The sequence below is a fragment of the Nerophis lumbriciformis genome, linkage group LG05, assembly GCF_033978685.3.
Source record: "Nerophis lumbriciformis linkage group LG05, RoL_Nlum_v2.1, whole genome shotgun sequence".
NCBI lineage: Eukaryota > Metazoa > Chordata > Actinopteri > Syngnathiformes > Syngnathidae > Nerophis > Nerophis lumbriciformis.
In genome coordinates, this window is record NC_084552.2 from 255,609 (window position 1) to 277,076 (window position 21,468).

Below are 21,468 nucleotides of genomic sequence, written 5' to 3' on the forward strand. Positions count from 1 at the left end.
CCACTTGTGTACTCTGATAGTTCACTCTCTGTTTGCCACTTGTGTACTCTGATAGTTCACACTCTGCCTCTTGTGTACTCTGATAGTTCACACTCTGTTTGCCACTTGTGTACTCTGATAGTTCACACTCTGTTTGCCACTTGTGTACTCTGATAGTTCACACTCTTGTTTGCCACTTGTGTACTCTGATAGTTCACACTCTGCCTCTTGTGTACTCTGATAGTTCACACTCTGTTTGCCACTTGTGTACTCTGATAGTTCACACTCTGTTTGCCACTTGTGTACTCTGATAGTTCACACTCTTGTTTGCCACTTGTGTACTCTGATAGTTCACACTCTTGTTTGCCACTTGTGTACTCTGATAGTTCACACTGTTTGCCACTTGTGTACGGATCAAGATTTTAACACATTGTAGGTAGCAAAAAACTAAGAAAATGGGAAAATATTTATTTGTATTTTTACAGAGATAAAAAAGAGGGATTTCCGACTATAGACGGTAAAATCCCATGCCTGCACTATGCAAAGCGCTTTGACTCTTGAGAGAAAAGATCAATATAATTCACTTACATAAGGATTGTGAATGATAGACAAAACTCCAAAATAAGTGCAGTTCCCATTTAAATAAAGGTGGTTTCAGGGAAAATGTAAAGATGCCTTACACTTTATTAGTTGACTAAAATATTGAGGTTTAGTCCACTAAATCTACATTAAATTAGATGACTTGAGTGTGACTAAAACTTAATACATTTGGATTTGTTTTAAATGCCAAAGACTAAATAAAAACTACAGTCAAAATCTAGTGAGGGGTAGACACGGGGCTCTCCCTCAGAGATAGGGTGAGGAGATCAGACTCCTTCACATCCAGAGGCGCCAGATGAGGTGGTTTGGGTATTTGGTCAGGATGTCCCCTGTCACCTCCCAGGCAAGGTGTTTAAGGGACGTCCAACGAGGCCCCGGGGAAGACCCAAGACACGTTGGGGGCACTATGTCTCCCAGCTGGCCTCGGGACCACCTGGGAGGAGCTGGAGAAAGTGGCTGTGGAGAGGGAAGACTGGGCTTCTCTGCTTAAGCTGCTGCCCCCGCTACCTGACCTCAGATAAGCGGAAGAAGATGGATGGAAAAACCAACAACTTCAAAGGGGAGCTGGACTTTTGCCTATGGTTCACAATCATTATGAGAGACAAGAACACAGGTTTTTTAACATTTTAAGATAGCAAGAGTAACTCCCCTCTTTAAAAAAGGAAGCAAATTGGAACCTGGCAACTACCGACCTGTTTCTATTCTCAGTTTCATGTCCAAAGTAATGGAGAAAATAGTTTATGAACAGGTCGATAGTTGCCTTGCCACTAATAAACTCATGTACAAATTACAATCCGGCTTCAGAACTAACCACTCCACTGACACATGCCTTCTCTATCTGACTTCAGAACTAACCACCCCACTGACACATGCCTTCTCTATCTGACTTCAGAACTAACCACTCCACTGACACATGCCTTCTCTATCTGACTTCAGAACTAACCACTCCACTGACACATGCCTTCTCTATCTGACTTCAGAACTAACCACTCCACTGACACATGCCTTCTCTATCTGACTTCAGAACTAACCACTCCACTGACACATGCCTTCTCTATCTGACTTCAGAACTAACCACTCCACTGACACATGCCTTCTCTATCTGACTTCAGAACTAACCACTCCACTGACACATGCCTTCTCTATCTGACTTCAGAACTAACCACTCCACTGACACATGCCTTCTCTATGTGAGCGAGCACATCAAACATGAGGTGGACGTGGGCATGGTCATGCTGGACCTTCAGAAGGCCTTTGACACCGTTGACCACGCTATACTGTTGGATAAGCTCAGAGCAATCGGATTTGACAAAACCTCATGGAGCTGGATGCAATCTTACTTGGAGGGGAGGGAACAGGTGGTAGAGGTGAACGGCACCGTGTCCCCCCCACCCTCTCAGTGAGCTGTGGAGTCCCCCAAGGCAGTATATTGGGGCCTTTACTGTTCCTAATATACATAAAGGACTTGTCATCGGCATGCGACTGTGAATTGTTCTTGTTTGCGGATGACTCGGCCTTGCTGGTATCAGACAAGGACAAGTCACAGGTGGAGAAAATCCTCAGTAGAACTTGCACCTGACTCGCTGACAACAAGCTATCCATACACTTGGGTGAAACGGAATCCATCCTGTTTGGGTCCCACATCAACCTTAAGAAAGTCAATGACTTCACTATAAAAGTGGGTGACATTGTTATCACCAGGAAAGATGAGGTCACCTACCTAGGTTCCATTCTAGAGGCTAATCTTTCCTGTGATCAAATGGCAACCAAGGTCATCAAAAAGGTCAACCAACGAACGAGATTTCTCTATAGAATCTCCTCTCTGGTCAACAAAAGCACCATGAGGATTCTGGCGGGAACTCTCGTTCAACCCTTTTTCCATTACGCATGCACCTCCTGGTACCCTAGCACCTCCAAAACCCTCAAATCTAAACTCCAAACATCCCAGAACAAGCTAGTCAGATTACTTCTAGACCTCCACCCCAGATCACACCTCACTCAAGTGGGCTGGCTCAGGGTGGAGGACAGAGTAAAACAACTTGCACTGAGCCTAGTCTACAAAATCCGCTACACCTCCCTGATACCGAAGTACATGTCAAACTACTTCCTTAACGTAAATGAGCGCCATAACCACAACACCAGGGGGAGCTCCACTAACCACGTTAAACCCAGATTCCCATCTAACAAAGGTCTTAACTCATTCTTTTTCTATGCCACATCAATGTGGAATGCACTCCCAACAGGTATAAAAGAAAGTGCATCTCTATCCTCCTTCAAAACCGCACTAAAAGAACACCTCCAGGCAACTACAACCCTAAACTAACACCCTTAATACTCAAATGTAAACAATCAAATGCAGATACTTTTTCTTGCCTTCTGTGCTCGCTCTCTCTCTCTCTCTCTCTCTCTCCTTGCTGTCCATATCCTACCAAGTCAGACCTACACTGTTCCAATATCCATTTCTCTATTCTCAATTAATGATGACTGATGATAACAACCAAACCCCCCCTCCACACCCCGGATTGTAAATAATGTCAATAATTTCATGTGATTATCTTGTGTGATGACTGTATTATGATGATAGTATATATCTGATAGTATATATCTGTATCATTAATCAATTTAAGTGGACCCCGACTTAAACAAGTTGAAAAACTTATTGGGGTGTTACCATTTAGTGGTCAATTGTACGGAATATGTACTTCACTGTGCAACCTACTAATAAAAAGTCTCAAGGTCGTATTTTTTTTTATAAAACATGGAGGGTGAACTGCTGTCCATAGAAGCCAGCATGAAGAGAGACTGAAACGCTGGAGCAGGCGAAAGCCGAGAGAGTGAGGTTGGCGTGACTTGCCAGGATAAATATGGAACTTGGAGCCAAGCTATGCCGACATAAATGGAGTGCTTACCCAAATCAACAGGAAATGTCCCCAGCCAGCTGGACCAAAGAGACAACTGTCCATTGAGTGAGTCACTTTAATATCGATCATGACATACATACACTGTCTGGCTAGCTGTGTACAAACACAACATGAAATACTTAACAGATACTTGTATATTATTGTTCGTGATTTTCACTCAGTACAAATTGTGTTGTGTATTATGTTGAAGACGTTCATTGTGCATTTATAAATGGTTGATTTATATAGGCTAGTAAGGTAAAGTTTCGGATACTTTGCTTCTGCAGCCTTCATCAGAGGTGTCAGTCCAAAGACTGTCAACAGGGACGAAGGAGCCTACCAACTATCCCACACCTGGGACACAGTCCTGCAGGGCCGCCCCCGGCCGTTTGGTGGACATCCAGACGACAGGGGGCGTCCCGCCCTACCCCCTGCGCACGCCAGGGGACACTGCCATACCACCACCTCAGGTGGGATGGGAAAATCCACATAACACGACACGCTAACATCACGTGACACCTCTGATGAAGGCTGCAGAAGCAAGCCGAAACTTGTCAGGTACAAAACTTTACCTTCCTAGCCTATATAAATCAACCATTTATAAATGTGTTGTGTATTACAAACTTAAAAGCCATTCAGCTGCTGATGCAAGAAGCTAGCTTACCTCTTGCCGTAGCTAGCTCACGGCTAATACCATAGCGTGCCCATGTGCTAGTGTGTTACTACACTGGAAAAAGAGTTCCTCGGTGTTTGCGCTTACAATAACAATGTCGCTACAGTTGGTTATTATACAGTTTTAATTTTAGGTTTTTAGATGCATTTTCAAAGTGATTGCTTCCATTAGCTGCATTGCTAGCCACCTACAACGAGGATAAGTTAAAATGCCAAAAAAAAAACTTTTGTCTTCTTGTCTTTCATAATGACTGTGTACGACAGGGTAAATCCTAAAAAAAAGTGCAGTTTCCCTTCAAGGTCCTTTTTTTACCCCAAATGTATTTTTTTTCTATGAAATATTTTTTGAATTCTGTTTTTTACCATTTTACACTTATTTTACAAACAGTGTGTGCTTTTTGTGTCAGGGAATAGCCCTAACCCTATTGATATAATACACCCTGGGACTAGTTTTCCCAGTTTTTCAAGTCCAAACATAATAATGTAACAATAGGGGTTTAAGTTGACATGCTTTCAACTTATCATTTTCACACTAGTATTGAAAGCTGTCAAAAGACAATGTTTCAGAAGCTACAGTGTGGGAGTCCTGGACAAGGCAGGGGGCTCGCCTGACAAGGTGCGGCAGGTGCTTCATGGAGGTGAATGAAAAGTGGAGATTTGAAGGGAGCGATTGAGTGTTTGAGGAGGAGGTAAACAATTAATTCTCATCACGATGACAGCATTTTAGTCACATTACGTCAATTCCACGCCAAACTAGTAGTGTTTAATAGTAATTTGTGGTTTTTTTGGGCAAGTCCATGCAATCAAAGGGTGCTCCACTACTTACCTCCCCCTGGGACTTGACTCCCACCACCTTGCCATTCTCCATCACTATCTCCTCTATGGGCTTGTTTAACATGTATGTCCCACCGTAGATGGCGCTCAGCCTGGAATGGCAAAACAACTGATCATAAATCAATGTACGTTACAGTCGGGCTTGGATGGGATGGATCAAATCATGGAATCTAACCGTATTGGGCTAAAAAAAACATTTTTTTTCTGCAAAACTCAAATACTACCACACTAAAATGTGTGCTGCAGTACATAGGTATGTCTCATCAGCAAATTTGGCCTCTGATTCAGATTTTGTGTTGCGATTCGATTCTTTGACAATATTTCTATAGATTATGGAACTGAAAATGTTTTTTTAAAGCTAAAGTAACGCAATAAAAGTATATTCCTTAAATTTAGAATTTGCATGTATTGCTGTAAATAGGGCGTATTGAATTTATGTATGCATATATATATATATATATATACGTATATATATATCGAACGTTTTATCAAACACTTTTTTTATTCATATCGATCATGTGTCTATTGTGATATATATTGATATCGTAATGTGGACATAAATACATTTTTCCATCAAATTTAAGTTCATTATAATACTGTGGCCAATACTTGTGACCAAGGATAAGCAACAAAAGTGTTTGGGGGCCACAGTTTCAGAAAACTAAGGACTCTCTTCACTATATGTCTTATTTTGTATATTGTATGGAAGCAGCATGCTCTACAGTAAGCTTATTTTGTTGTTGTCTTTTTGTCGATTTTTGAAAATTAGAATGGTGTTCTTTTCATGAATAGGAATCGCGATACAGATGTGAATCCAGTTTTCTGTGCACCCCTAGTAGATGATTGAGGGTAGAAACCTACCTGGCAAAGCCTTGTGGCAGTTCTCCCAAGCCGTACAGCGGGTAGAGGTATGGGCTCTTGCCATATCTGGCCAGAGACTCGCTATAAAGCTTGATCCTCTGTATTGTGTTGATGCAGGACATATCCAAGTAACTAAGCAAAGAGAGAGAGTTGTACATTACCAGCACCAAAGAGGACTCATTCAAACAAGGACTACTGACTCATCTGTGCGGTAGAGAGCGAGGGAGTGGCCAATGAAGTCGACGACATCACTGCTCAGGTTAAACTTTTTAAAGACTTCCCTCATCTTCGTCTGGCTATCAAAACCCTCCATGGTCTTGGGGTTGTTTTCGTCAAAGTTGGAAACAAAAACAAGGAAGTTTTTGAAACGTCGTTTCTCGAACAGCCCCATCAGACCTCAAGAGAGTGAAGGAGAGTTTAGACACAAGCAAATACACCATGCTGCCATTTGCTTTCTCCTTTCTCCAGGCACTTACTGGACGCCAGAGCCTCAGTCTCTGTGGAGGGGACTTTATAGATTTTGCCTGCCTTGTACACATAGCTGCCCTCAATGACTTTGAAATCCAGATAACGGGTCACCTGGGTGATCAGCAGCATTCGGACCAGTTGGCCTGAGAAAAGATGGCCAATTGATGCTAAATATGCAGTGGGAAGCAGTTGATCCCCTACCAACCACAAAAGCGGTGATGTGAACATGAAAGACACAAACTCCTCCTGTCACTTGAAAGGGGAACTGCACTTTTCTTTGGAATTGTGCCCATCGTTCACAATCATTATGAAAGACATGACGATGGATGTTTTATTCCCCTTCTAAATATGAAATAAATGCCATCAAAAGTTTGCTTACAATGAAAGCCGCACAATTCCGCCCACAAAGTCCTTAAAAACATCCAAACACCTCCATTGAGGTTTTATATACATGATTTAGGTCATGTAGTAACATTTATATAAACATGTAATATTTATGCATTTTGATCATTTTAAAGGCCTACTGAAAGCCACTACTAGCGACCACGCAGTCTGATAGTTTATATATCAATGATGAAATCTTAACATTGCAACACATGCCAATACGGCCGAGTTAGCTTACTAAAGTGCAATTTTAAATTTCGCGCAAAATATCCTGCTGAAAACGTTTTGGTATGATGACGTCAGCACGTGACGTCACGGATTGTAGAGGACATTTTGGGACAGCATGGTGGCCAGCTATTAAGTCGTCTGTTTTCATCGCAAAATTCCACAGTATTCTGGACATCTGTGTTGGTGAATCTTTTGCAATTTGTTCAATGAACAATGGAGACAGCAAAGAAGAAAGCTGTAGGTGGGAAGCGGTGTATTGCGGCAGGTGTTGTGCCGGATAACGCACCCCCGCCGTAGAATGCACCTCCCGACTGTTGTGACGGATAACAAAGCCGGTGTTTCATTGTTTACATTCCCGAAAGATGACAGTCAAGCTTTACCGTTGGCCTGTGGAGAACTGGGACAACGGAGACTCTTACCAGGAGGACTTTGAGTTGGATACGCAGACGCGGTACCGTGAGTATGCATGCAGCTGCGGCTTCCAAACATTTGATCGCTTGCCTGTACGTGCGTGCCGCTATGTGCATGTCACGTACGTAACTTTGGGGAAATATATGTGCTGTATGAACTTTGGGGAGGTGAACGGTACTTTGGGCTGTGGGATTGAGTGTGTTGTGCAGGTGTTTGAGTTGTATTGGCGGGTTATATGGACGGGAGGGGGGAGGTGTTTGTTATGTGGCATATTAAATATAAGCCTGGTTGTGTTGTGGCTAATAGAGTATATATATGTCTTGTGTTTATTTACTGTTTTAGTCATTCCCAGCTGAATATCAGGTCCCACCCACCTCTCACAGCATCTTCCCTATCTGCCCTCTAGTCCTTCACTCTCACTTTCCTCATCCACCAATCTTTCATCCTCGCTCAAATTAATGGGGAAATCGTCGCTTTCTCGGTCCGAATCGCTCTGGCTGCTGGTGGCCATGATTGTAAACAATGTGCAGATGTGAGGAGCTCCACAACCTGTGACGTCACGCGCACATCGTCTGCTACTTCCGCTACAGGCAAGGCTTTTTTATCAGCGACCAAAAGTTGCGAACTTTATCGTCGATGTTCTCTACTAAATCCTTTCAGCAAAAATATGGCAATATCGCAAAATGATCAATTATGACACATAGAATGGACCTGCTATCCCTGTTTAAATAAGAAAATCGCATTTCAGTAGGCCTTTAAGCATTCATTTAAAAACGCATCTCTGATTATTACTCACGGCAGACTTCATGAGCACCAAAAACATAAAACATCACTTACTGTACAATGTCTGCGTCATTAGGATGTCGACTGATAGGATGTTCATATATTCCCATTTATGGTGAAAAATGACTCATAAGCCTCACAAAGAAAAGGACCAAGCGTCTTTTTGTGTCGTTCTCGTCAGCTCCAGGTCCTAAATGGCTGTCAAAGTGTACCAACTTGTCGGAATACCTACTCAGACTTCTTCCGTCCAGGTGAGATGCGTGAATTATAATCTACAATAAACTTGCAGGGAGCAAGGAAGTGAGGAAACAGAAGACCACTCCATGTAAACATTGGCACTCACGGTAGTGAAATAGTTTGTCTGCGTTAGCGCTTATAATAATATCACCACATGTAAATGGAGTATTGTTGGTGCTTTTTCAATGGTTATTTATTGCATTTTATGGGCGGAATAGAGGAGCTCCCTTTGGCTCTGCTGTAAGTGGACTTTTGTTTACAAGTTGAAATGCATTTTTAAAAAATCCATCAGTCATGTCTTTAATAATGATTGCAAACCATAGGCAACATTCCCAAAAAAGTGCCGTTTCTTACTGGATCTTAGCCAATCCATCAAGGACATTTACTCAAATGTCCAACCCTGCCAATAGGTTGTATTCACCTGAAATATGTGAGGCTCCACCTCTTGGGCCTCATTTTGCCTTTCTCGCAGAAAAAGGCCCTATGCTTGCGTTGTTTTAGGCTGTTAAAACCGTTGAAATTACAAAAAAGACAAAGGGCAATCAAAAAGGGTGAAAGACGTCAAAATTCTACGAGACGACGACAAGAGAAGTGGATCTCAAAAATAGCGCTCAGCCCAAGGGAGCAGAGTGGAAGAATGCAGTGATCACTTTGTGTTTGATACACTTTTGACGTTTAGTCTTTCCCATTTGAGTATTATCTTCTTGATATTATTTGATATCACATGTTTTATTCCAGTGTTCTGTAAAGTAGGCGTGCTGGTTTGTTGTATTCAAGCACATTTGGCAAACTGACTCCTCAGTGACGAGAGTCTCATCTTGTTCCACACTGGTGTGTGTGCTGGCATTTGCTATTGTCATCATTTTGTCCATACATGCTAACTAGCCTCAGATACTACAGTGTTGGCGTTAACGCACTTTTTGTGTCTTTTTAAGCATTGAAATCAGAAAGGATGTGAATTTCCGGAAGTCTGCGGATTTGTACTTTTTTGTTTTTAAATCAATAATCGCTTTCTGCCTGTGTTTTTTATTTTGGCTTATATTTGCTGGGTCAAATGATTAATTATTACTAATTATTGGTTGACTTCAAAGTAATGCACTTTCCAAGTTTTTTATTATTATTTTTTTATCATTAAAAAATACGATCATGTGTGCTTACGGACTGTATCCCTGCAGACTGTATTGATCCATATTGATGTATAATGTAGGAACCAGAAATATTAATAACAGAAAGAAACAACCCTTTTGTGCAAATGAGAGTAAATGGGGGAGGGAGGTTTTTTGGGTTGGTGCACTAATTAGGGCCCGCATGGCCCATTGCAAAAGGACTCCCGAAGAGACACGCGTACAACGCAGAATTCAAACTCAAGGCAATAAGTCACGCAGTAGAACACGGAAATAGAGCAGCAGCGAGAGAATTGAACATAAATTAATCAATGGTGCGTAGGTAGAGAAAACAACAAGATGACCTGCGCCACTAAGACAGGGAGACAGCGCCGGATGACATACGCCAACATCTGCCAGTGGATCAGTCTCAACTGTGGTCCGAGCTTTCCGGAAGGCAGGATTCACGGAACTGCTGGACAACAACAGCGACACTGACTCTGATGACTTCCACCAGACGGAGCCGGCCATTTAGGATGCCGTATTCGCCCAACTTGTTAATTCAGACACTGAAGAAGAATTCGAGGGATTTATGGATGAGGAATAACTTCAGAAAGTGAGCTTTAAATGTTTATTTTGTGTGTTGTGTGACATTAACGTTCGAGCAACGTTGAGTTATTGATGTTGCTCTGCACTAATTTGAGTGTTACTATTTTTGTGATTGCACATTTGCACATTACATTTTGGGGGTGAACAGAGTTGTTAGAACGCTGGTTTGTAATACATTATTAAAGTTTGACTGACCTATCTGACTGTTTTTTTGACATTCCCTTTAGCGCAGCGTAGGCGCGGCTTATAACCCGGGGCGGCTTATAGGTGGACAAAGTTTTGAAATATGCCGTTCATTGAAGGCGCGGCTTATAACCCAGGGCGGCTTATGGTGCGGAAAATACGGTAGGTCTGACTTAGACCTACATTTCATAATAGTACATTCTCGGGCTAAAATCAACAGGAAGTTGGCAATTCCCCCTTCAAGACAAAAAAGTACTAAAAACAGTCACTTTTGCCTCTTTGAGCTGTAATTTGACCCCCTTAACACGCTTCAAAACTCACCAAACTGAACGCACACATCAGGACTGGCAAAAATTGTGATCTAATAAAAAAACCTAACCCCAAATCTCAAAATTGTGCTCTAGCGCAATTTTTTAATAAAACGCACAAAAAACTGCTCCTCGGATGAAAAAACTGAGAAAACTGCCTGTAACTCCCACTGGGAAGGTCGGAGAGACATGAAACAAAAACCTATATGTCGGTCTCACTTAGACCTACATTTCATAAATTGACAACCCCCAGCAAAAATCAACAGGAAGTTTGCTATTCCCACTTCAAAACAACATTTTTGTAAAAACCAGTCACCTTTCTTCAAAATCTATCTCCTCTGAGCGCGTTTGTCGTTTCGGCTTCAAACTAACACAGGAGAGAGATTAAACCCTTGTGTATAAAATAACAGAACAGCATTTTAATACCTGCTCCGGTTTTGATTTTATGACCCTTCAAAGACCCGCTGCGCTGATGCTGCTGCGCTGCTGTTTTTTTAAGATGGCTGCTTAAAAGCAGGAAGCACCAGCATGCCCACACAATGCAGACAAGGTAGGTACACTAGACAAAAGTATTGGGACACTTAGGACTACCACCGGACAAAAGTATTGGGACACTTAGGCTGAAAACTGGACAAAAGTATTGGGACACTTGGGACTACAACTTGACAAAAGTATTGGGACACTTGGGACTAAAACTGGACAAAAGTATTGGGACACTTAGGACTAGCACCTGCCAAATACGCGGGCCCGACCAACGCTGCTTGCAGCTTTAATTGTAAGTGTATCTTGTGTTTTTTATGTTGATTTAATAAAAACTTTTTTTTTTAATTCTTGTGTGGCCCGGTACCAATCGATCCACGGACCGGTACCACTGACTTATAGAACTAATAGTTCTATTTTGATAAAGACGGAGAGCAACACGTGCAACAAACGGCCATGCAGTTACAGAGAAGCCAAGTTTTCAGTGGTGTCTCTTTATAGTGGTTAGCATAGTGGAAAAACACTGGAGTGCTACTTGCAGTTTGCTTACAAGGACCTGTCCTCTCAAGACGCTAAGTTAAATCATGAAATACAACCTTACCCGAGCAAAAACAATGCATATTTATCCAGGAGAGCCTTGATAGCAATTTCCCTGACCCAGCCACACACAAAGAAGTTGTAGACCTCCAAGCTTTTTCAACTTTGCATCTGTTTTGTGGCGTAGAATGATGCCTGGAGCACACCATTGTTTGATAAGTCTGGGAACGCGCCGACAGATAATCCTTGAGATCACTCCACAAATCTTTTTTTGATATTAAGTTTAGAGATGTATTGTTTGATTTTTTGCTCGTATCTGCTTTTAATGGAAATATTTAGGCGACTTGCATACTCTGTTTGCTGCAGTTGGTTTCTTTAGCTTGCGTTGAAAAGTCATGTGACTGAATACAACCTACAGTACAATGGTCCACACTCCAGTGTCCAAATGCAATATCTGAAAACAAGAGCTTGGCATTTTCCAAAAAGGCAAATCCCCTGATGTAAATGCAGTTTGCATCAGGACCAGAAGCATGTCATTATTACCACAAGGCAAATGATGCTTATGTGATTGTCAATGCAGTGGAATAAGTCATACCATTGGCCAATAGGAATTTTGGGACGAGGTCCACATTCCAGTCACGACTTCTTCCCATGGACTCAGGGGGTTTGCCAGGAAGGTTAAAGCGTTTAAAGAGCTGAGGAGAAGGAACATCTATTATTTGTACTGCTCTCCTGATATTCTAATTCAATGCAAGCAACTTACATCTTCCAAAGGTGTGATGGAGGCGCTCTCACCGCCGTAGTAGGAGTTGCGGTCCATGTGTAGAACCTTTTTGCCCTTCACAGACATGATTCCACATAAGATACATTCCTGTTGAAGAAGAGCACAGCACGTTATGATTAAAGTACACATTAATACTATAAAAACACATGTGAGGTTATCCAGGGCAGTAATTTAGCACATTTACCACCGACTTTTTTGGACAGCTAAACCTATCATGACTACATTTTTTGGAGCAGCTCAACAAATATGGAACTGCTAACAATTAGGGGTGCTCAAAACAAATTAATGAACATCCAAATTGCGATTTTTATTTATTGTGATCCTAAATCAATTTAAATTATTCATGAATCGATTTGAAATTATAAAAAAAAGGTCTATGTTTTAGCACGTTTCAATACAATTTTGGATTAAAAACAAACAACTATGATTACTGTTATTATTGCTACTGTTGGTGTGTGCAAGGTTGAAAGAAGATGGGTGTGTCAATAGGAAGAGGAAATAGAGAGAAGCTTTAATGCTGTGCTTACACCACATTATCCCTAATGCCCTAATAAGAAAATTGAACTCATTAGAAAGGAGATTAAAGACAATGCATCCCAGCTACAACTGGGTTCTATTAACACAGATACAACTGTATCTACGACGGATACTGCCCTCCAAAATAGTTTCTCTCTCTTTGATGAAATAACATTGGAGGAATTGTTAAGATGTGTAAATGGGACAAAACAAACAACATGTTTACTTGACCCATTTCCTGGGAAAATTATCAAGGAGCTTTTTGTATTATTAGGTCCATCAGTGCTAAATATTATAAACTTATCACTTTCCTCTGGCACTGTTCCCCTAGCATTCAAGAAAGCGGTTATTCATCCTCTACTCAAAAGACCTAACCTCGACCCTGACCTCATGGTAAACTACCGACCGGTGTCCCACCTTCCGTTTATCTCGAAAATCCTGTAAAAAATTGTTGCACAGCAGCTAAATGAACACTTAGCGTCTAACAATCTCTGTGAACCTTTTCAATCCGGTTTCAGGGCAAATCACTCTACGGAGACAGCCCTCGCAAAAATGACTAATGATCTACTGCTAACGATGGATGTCATCTATGTTGCTGCTTCTTGATCTTAGCGCTGCTTTCGATACCGTCCATCATAATATTTTATTAGAGCGTATCAAAACACGTATTGGTATGTCAGACTTAGCCTTGTCGTGGTTTAACTCTTATCTTACTGACAGGATGCAGTGCGTCTCCCATAATAATGTGACCTCGGACTATGTTAAGGTAACGTGCGGAGTCCCCCAGGGTTCGGTTCTTGGCCCTGCACTCTTTAGTATCTACATGCTGCCGCTAGGTGACATCATACGCAAATAGGGTGTTAGCTTTCACTGTTATGCTGATGACAGCCAACTCTACATGCCCCTAAAGCTGACCAACACGCCGGATTGTAGTCAGCTGGAGGCGTGTCTTAATGAAATTAAACAATGGATGTCCGCTAACTTTTTGCAACTCAACACTAAGAAAACGGAAATGCTGATTATCGGTCCTGCTAAACACCGACATTTATTTAATAATACCACCTTAACATTTGACAACCAAACAATTACACAAAGCGACTCGGTAAAGAATCTGGGTATTATCTTCCACCCAACTCTCTCCTTTGAGTCACACATTAAGAGTGTTACTAAAACGGCCTTCTTTCATCTCCGTAATATCGCTAAAATTCGTTCCATTTTGTCCACTAGCGACGCTGAGATCATTATTCATGCGTTCAATACGTCTCGTCTCGATTACTGTAACGTATTATTTTGGGGTCTCCCTATGTCTAGCATTAAAAGATTACAATTGGTACAAAATGCGGCTGCTAGACTTTTGACAAGAACAAGAAAGTTTGATCATATTACGCCTATACTGTATATACCTTTATATACATATATATATATATATATATATACCTATACTGGCTCACCTGCACTGTCGTCCTGTGCACTTAAGATGTGACTTTAAGGTTTTACTACTTACGTATAAAATACTACACGGTCTAGCTCCATCCTATCTTGCCGATTGTATTGTACCATATGTCCCGGCAAGAAATCTGCGTTCAAAGAACTCCGGCTTATTAGTGATTCCCAGAGCCCAAAAAAAGTCTGCGGGCTATAGAGCGTTTTCTATTCGGGCTCCAGTGCTCTGGAATGCCCTCCCGGTAACAGTTAGAGATTCTACCTCAGTAGAAGCATTTAAGTCCCATCTTAAAACTCATTTGTATACTCTAGCCTTTAAATAGACCCCCCTTTTAGACCAGTTGATCTGCCGTTTCTTTTTTTTTTCCTCTGCCTCCTCGCCGGGTTATTCCGGTTCCGGTGACCATGGATGAAGTGCTGGCTGTCCAGAGTCGGGACCCGGGGTGGACTGCTCGCCTGTGCATCGGTTGGGGACATCGCTGCGCTGCTCGGGATGGTCTCCTGCTGGTCTCCTGCTGGCCCCACTATGGACTGGACTCTCACTACTGTGTTAGATCCACTAAGGATTGTTCTTTCACAATATTATGTCACTCGACATCCATTACTTTCGGTCTCCCCTCGAGAGGGGGGGGGGTTACCAAGGTTTCTCATAGTCATTCACATCGACGTCCCTTATGTGGGCTCTGTACCGAGGATGTCGTTGTGGCTTGTGCAGCCCTTTGAGACTTTTGTGATTTAGGGCTATATAAATAAACATTGATTGACTGATTGACAGATAGAAGGGAGTGTTTAAGAAATAGTCTGGATCTCAGCATCCCTGTACAGCAAGAGCGTCTTAGAAGCTCCAAGAATTCATTTCCACCTCTCAGGTTTGTCGCAACACTATTTCTTTCACTTTTTTTAAGTATTGTATTTTTATGTTTTCCCAATCAATTTTGATCCTAAATATTGGTAGAGCTGGGATTGGGTAGAAGTTGCGCTATTTTTTTTACTAGATTAACAGTTTTTGGAAATCAAATTATAAAAACAAAATTTTTTAGGCTAACACTGCGCTTTTAAGTGGTACACCAGCAGTAACTTGTTTTGAAAAGGTTTTATTACAATTGATATACCAAATAATACATTGCAAGAATCGTGGACGTGTTGAATGGATTCTGAACAAAGTAATGAAGCCATCACAACTTTTGTGGGCACATATTTTCCCCCGCACTTGCCGGCTGGAAGTCAACTACACCTGAGTATGATTATGATACTATTTTGATTGACCCAAATTATCATTGAGTCTTGTAATATACGTGCTGCAAGCTCATTAAGATGAGAAGTTACATCTTCATCTCCCTACACTGTCATCAAGTGCGCTAGAAAAACCAAGGGATCACTTTTGGCCTTCGCAATAAGATCCCTTGTGCAAGACATCCTGTCAGACTGTACTAACAAAATAGGAATGCCAGAAGAATAGCTTACACATTTACGGTTGTTATTTTTGCACTTGAAAATACAATACCTTAATACAATTTGCAGTGATGGAATGTTGCAGTGCGATGCCTTTAAAACCTTGGACTCCTGAGGATGTTTAAAATGTCAAAAGTTCTTGCGATGGTGAAGAGAAAAAACTAAGGACAGTGGTACCTCAACTGAAACCAGCTGTCTCTCGGCTTTTTGTAATGCTATTAAGTTGCGAGCATACATTTGAGTTACCAGCCTGTTGAAGCTACTACTTCATTATTTACGGTCCACAGCCGGAGATCGACACAATCCTGCCCTCCATCCAGCGGAGCTCAAAAAGTTAGTGTGAAGAAGAAGAATCAGACAACACCTAGCGAATTAGAGAAACATAGCAGGGTTTCCCCCACATGTAATTGACTGCGGTGGCCCGCCATGGCAAAATAAAAGCCGCCACACCTTAAAAATGTGTTATTTTTATATTAAAGTAATATAATGTATGAATGGATATATATCGTGTAATACATTTGGGGGGTTCTTATCTGGTTATGGCTGTTAAAGTAGAAGAGACACGTGGATTTATGTTAGCTTTATCTTTCACCTTGCATACGTAAACAACTTACACAATGTACGTAACATGTACGCAACAGCGTATTCCCTGTTCCCTTAGCATTCAAAACAGCAGTTACTTATCCTTACCTCCATTCTGACTTTCTGCTAAATTACAGACCTGTCGTTTATCCTAGAAATGCTTATTGCGCAACAACTAAATGAACACTTAGCGTTGAACAATATTTGTGAACCCTTGCAGTTGGGGTTCAAGGCAATTTACTCTAATTAGACAGCCCTCGCAGAAGTGAGGAATGATTTGTAGCTAACTATGGATTGTGATGTGTCAACCCTGTTGCTGCTACTTGATTTCAGTGATGTTTTCCATACCGTCGCTCATAACATTCTATTAGAACGTATCAAAGCACGTATTGGTATGTCAGACTAAGCCTTGTCTTGGTTTAACTCCTATCTTACTGACAGGATGCAGTGCGTATTCCATAACAACGTGACCTCAGAGTATGTTAAAGTAACGTGCGGCTTGGCTTCTTGGCCCAACTGTTCAGCATCTACAGGTGACATCATACGTGTTAGTTATGCTGGTGACACCCAACTCTACATGCCCCTGAAGATGACCAACACACCATATTATAGTCCTCATGAGGCGTGTCTAAATGAAATTAAACAATGGATGTCCAGCAACTTCCTGCATGGAAAGGCTAAGAAAAGGGAAAGGTTGAATATCAGCCCTGCAAGACTCAGACACTTGTTTAAGGATAGCACTTCAGTGTTTCCCACAGGACAGGAATCTATTTGTGGTGGTGTGGTCGGGGGGCGGGGGGCGGCGGCGGCAGCGGCGATGAACAAGAAGAACGCGGAGTTGGAATAAAATTACAACACTTTATGTACATATTTATATACAGATTTGAACAATTAGTTATTCACTGAAATATATTTATTCATTGTGGTTCTTACAAAAAATATATCTTATAAAATATAAAAGCTAAAATGTCTCTTAAAGCTCTGCCCCTTTAATTAGTGCATACTAAATAATTTAACTTTAGCCTACTACTACAACCATATTATTTACCAGCAACATAAAGTGAAACAGTGGCAGAGGTGTCCTGTCACAGTCAGTCAACCTCCTCCTCCTGCTGCTGCTGAACAGGTCGCACTGGAGCTAGTCTCGCTCGCCAGACCTTCCTCCAGAGAAGAGGGAGACACTGGAGCTTACCGTGCTGGGTGTTATACAGCCATGACTTAAATTGTGGCATTTTTAGCCATTCTGGATCGAACCCAGTCGCTCTATGTTTTGTCGTGGTCCTCTCTATAAGGCACATAAGAATATAAAATAGGACCCTTTTCATGAGAAAAGTGCATTTCTGATCTGACCCTGCTTTATTTTTCAGTGTTTGCGGAGTCTCACCTGTTGCCTCCGCCCTAGCTGGCTCTACATGCTGCCTGTCTTCCTCCTCTCCTACAACATCTCCCTGCGTACTTACTATCCCTTCCTCCTCACCCTCTCTTACTGCCTCAGCTGCGGCACTAGTTGACACCTGGAAGTATTGGAATCAAATTAATTTTCACACTGACGGACGTCTGTTCACTTTCCTTATGAGATTTCTAAGTGTCTACACCGTTTTGATAATACCTCCTGTGGTCCGGACTGTAGGCCTACCTCCTCTCCAAGTCCAGCCCTTTTCGGCCGTTGAAAATATTTTTCTATACTCATCTGTGTGAAGGAGTGAACATCCAACATTAGAATTTATTACTAACGATCAGAAGCGCTCTATGTACAGTGCCGTCTAACCAGCAGCTCAACACATGCAGGGTTCAACGTTAAGGTTTTTTTCTACTTGCCCGACTTCTCAAATCTACTTGCCCCAATATTTTTACTTGTCCTGCCTAGGTTTTTTTTCTGGCTGTGTAGTGCTCATGGCTTATATCTTACTAAAATCCTTCCCGTTGACTATTTACAACACTACACAGTATTTATTATTATTATTATCTATAATTACATTTAAATGGCATTGCATACATGTAAAATTAAATGCTATTTCACATTATTTGACCAGTAGCAGTTATACCCATCTGAACAGGTCAGCCACCTGTTTAAAGCCCGATCACAGTTGAAATCTTGAAATGAAGGGCCTTTAATGGCCAAAACATTAACCTGGACAACATTTTAACAGCTGGTTGGCTCAGATTTTATTCATTTCATTGCATTCACATGCTGCAGTGGACAGTGGACAATTATCTTCAGTATTAATGCAGTGTCTGAAGCACCGTCTCCACGTGTGTTTATTGACAACAGGGTTATAACCTGGACACGTTAGCTCGTCGGTATGGTAACACGTGACTGTTACTACGTGCGTCTGCCCCGGCCCCCGAGTCAAACAGCGGCGGTGTTAATGAAGCAGTGTCAGGCTGCTCACCGTCAGTGAAACGCTCGGTGAAATCGCGGATTAACGTTAAATATATGACGAGCCGCGAGCGATGCAACTATAACCTATCTACCGTATTTTCCGCACTATAAGCCGCACCTAAAAACCACAAATTGTCACAAAAGCTGACAGTGCGGCTTATAACCCGGTGCGCCTTATATATGGATTAATATAAATATTTATTTTCATAAAGTTTCGGTCTCGCAACTACGGTAAACAGCCGCCATCTTTTTTCCCCGTAGAAGAGGAAGCGCTTCTTCTTCTATGGTAAGCAACCGCCAAGGTAAGCACCCGCCCCCGTAGAAGAGGAAGCGCTTCTTCTTCTACGGTAAGCAACCACCCGCCCCCGTAGAAGAAGAAGCGCGCGGGTATTACGTTTCATTTCCTTTGTGTGTTTACATCTGTAAAGACCACAAAATGGCTCCTACTAAGCGACACGCGTATAACGCAGAATTTAAACTTAAGGCAATATTTAACCAAAGAACTCCAACCGCTCGATATTGGTGTCAACAGGGCATTTAAAGCACGACTGCGAACGGCGTGGGAACAATGGATGACCGAGACCGAAGGCGAACACACCTTCACTAAGACAGGGAGACAGCGCCGGACGACATACGCCAACATCTGCCAGTGGATCGTAAATGCCTGGGCGGATATTTCGGTCACAACTGTGGTCCGAGCTTTCCGGAAGGCAGGATTCACAGAACTGCGACGAGACGGAGCCGGCCATTTTGGATCCCGTATTCGCCCAACTTTTTAATTTGGACACCGAAGGAGAAGAATTCGAGGGATTTATGAATGAAGAATAACTTCAGAAAGTGAGCGTTATGTTTATTTTGTGTGTTGTGACATTAACGTTCGAGCAACATTAAGTTATTGATGCTTATTGATTGCACATTTGCACATTACCGTACATTTTGGGAGTGAACAGAGTTGTTAGAACGCTGGTTTTTAATATATTATTAAAGTTTGACTGACCTATCTGACTGTTTTTTTGACATTCCCTTTAGCGCAGTTAGATGCGGCTTATAACACGGGGCGTCTTATAGGTGGACAAAGTTTTGAAATATGCCGTTCATTGAAGGCGCGGCTTATAACCCAGGGCGGCTTATGGTGCGGAAAATACGGTACCTATAACCTATATTACCCTCGTATTTTGATCCGGTCGGTCCGTTTTTCTTTTACTCCGTCGTCGTCGTCTTCTTCTTCTTCTGCTTCTGGCCCACCAGGTGAATTAAGTGCTATTGGCGGAGTTACAATGCATAGTAGGCTACCGCCACCTACTGCACCGGAGTTGTAACTACAAGGTACATTCACAGACAGAGTCCCATTGCTTTTATGAGCGGTCGAGCGAGTCAAAAGCCGAAAAATCCATTTGTGGTGGACGTAATTCTTTCGTGGCGGGCCGCCACAAATACGGTAAATGAATGTGTGGGAAACACTGCACTTTGAAATTCGATAATAAAACAATTGTACAAACCGACTCGGTGAAAAATCTCAGCATTATTTTCGACTCAACTCTCCTGTTTGAGCTGCACATTACGTATGTTACTAATACAGCCTTCTTTCATCTCCGTAATATTGTCAAAATCGGTCTTGTCTCAATTACTGTAACGTATTATTTTGGGGTCTCTCTATGTCTAGCATTAAAAGATTACAGTTGGTACAAAATGTGGCTGCTAGACTTTTGACAAGAACAAGAAAGTTTGATCATGTTACGCCTGTACTGGGGTTGTGTGGAGCATGTCTGCGCTGTGGACGTACTTTAATGTATCCAAGATGTAACAGTGGACGGCCACCTACAATATGTGCAAATATTTAGAGGACTGAGGCGGTTGTTGAGGAGAAAAAGGCAAAGCAAGCTTGCAGACATGAAGCGACTCAAGTAAAGTCTCTAAACACCAGTACAAGAACACTTGAAAAATATTTTAGATTTGTTACTAGTCCTTTTTGATAAAGAAAGTCACTAAAAGGATTGGAGAAGTCTCTAGAAACTTGAAAAATTCTCAACAAAGTACACTGTACATTAGGCAGCAACAGTTGGAAAACAGATCAAAAATAAGTAAGAAAAAGTTTATGTTAATAGTAATTAACATGTATAATGTATACATTGTTTTGCCTTTTTAAAGAAAATACAGTATATGCATCATAGAATTATGCAAATGATATGATTATGTCCTGTTGACCACGCCCCACCGCCGCAGGTATGTTGGCAATCTGGGGCACACCATGCAAGACGAAGGTTAAAAACATGTCCTACTGGTTAGCCGACACAGCGCGTCAGTGCGCATCACTTAAGGCTGGGGTCTCAAACTCAATTTACCTGGGGGCCACTGGATGCAGAAACTTATTTCCAGGCTGTGGCAGGCCAGATCTGACACCCGGGCCTTGAGTTTGACACCTGTGTACTAGTAGCTAGCCTTTCCTGTGCCAATGGATCAAATGCTACAATAGCTAAACTAGATGATTGGGGTGTGTAACCAGCAGCTAATGTCTTCTTCCTATATGTAGTCCAGTTGGACAGGCACTACTACAGTAGAAAGTCCACATTTTACAGCAGTGGGAAAAGAGGACACGTGTTTTTGTTCAAACTAGGCAAGACTGTTCTACTTTCTGAAACATGGAGATTCCCTCCCTAAGGCCATGTTAACAGGAAGCACAACAAGTCCAGAGTCACTTTTCAATTAGTAACACGTTAGGCCAATAAAGACA

General features: G+C 41.9%; 1 protein-coding gene across 1 annotated transcript in view; it reads right to left on the reverse strand.

Annotated features, from left to right (window-relative positions):
- gdi2 (GDP dissociation inhibitor 2) overlaps positions 1–21,468 on the reverse strand; it is a 28,949-nt gene that overhangs the window by 1,874 nt on the left and 5,607 nt on the right. The window contains exons 2-7 of the mRNA XM_061961470.2: positions 12,341–12,448; positions 12,173–12,272; positions 6,323–6,457; positions 6,047–6,242; positions 5,847–5,978; positions 4,978–5,077 (exon numbers count right to left, since the gene is read on the reverse strand). Of these exons, the coding sequence (XP_061817454.1) occupies positions 4,978–5,077; positions 5,847–5,978; positions 6,047–6,242; positions 6,323–6,457; positions 12,173–12,272; positions 12,341–12,448 (771 nt within the window). The remainder of the gene's footprint in view (positions 1–4,977; positions 5,078–5,846; positions 5,979–6,046; positions 6,243–6,322; positions 6,458–12,172; positions 12,273–12,340; positions 12,449–21,468) is intronic.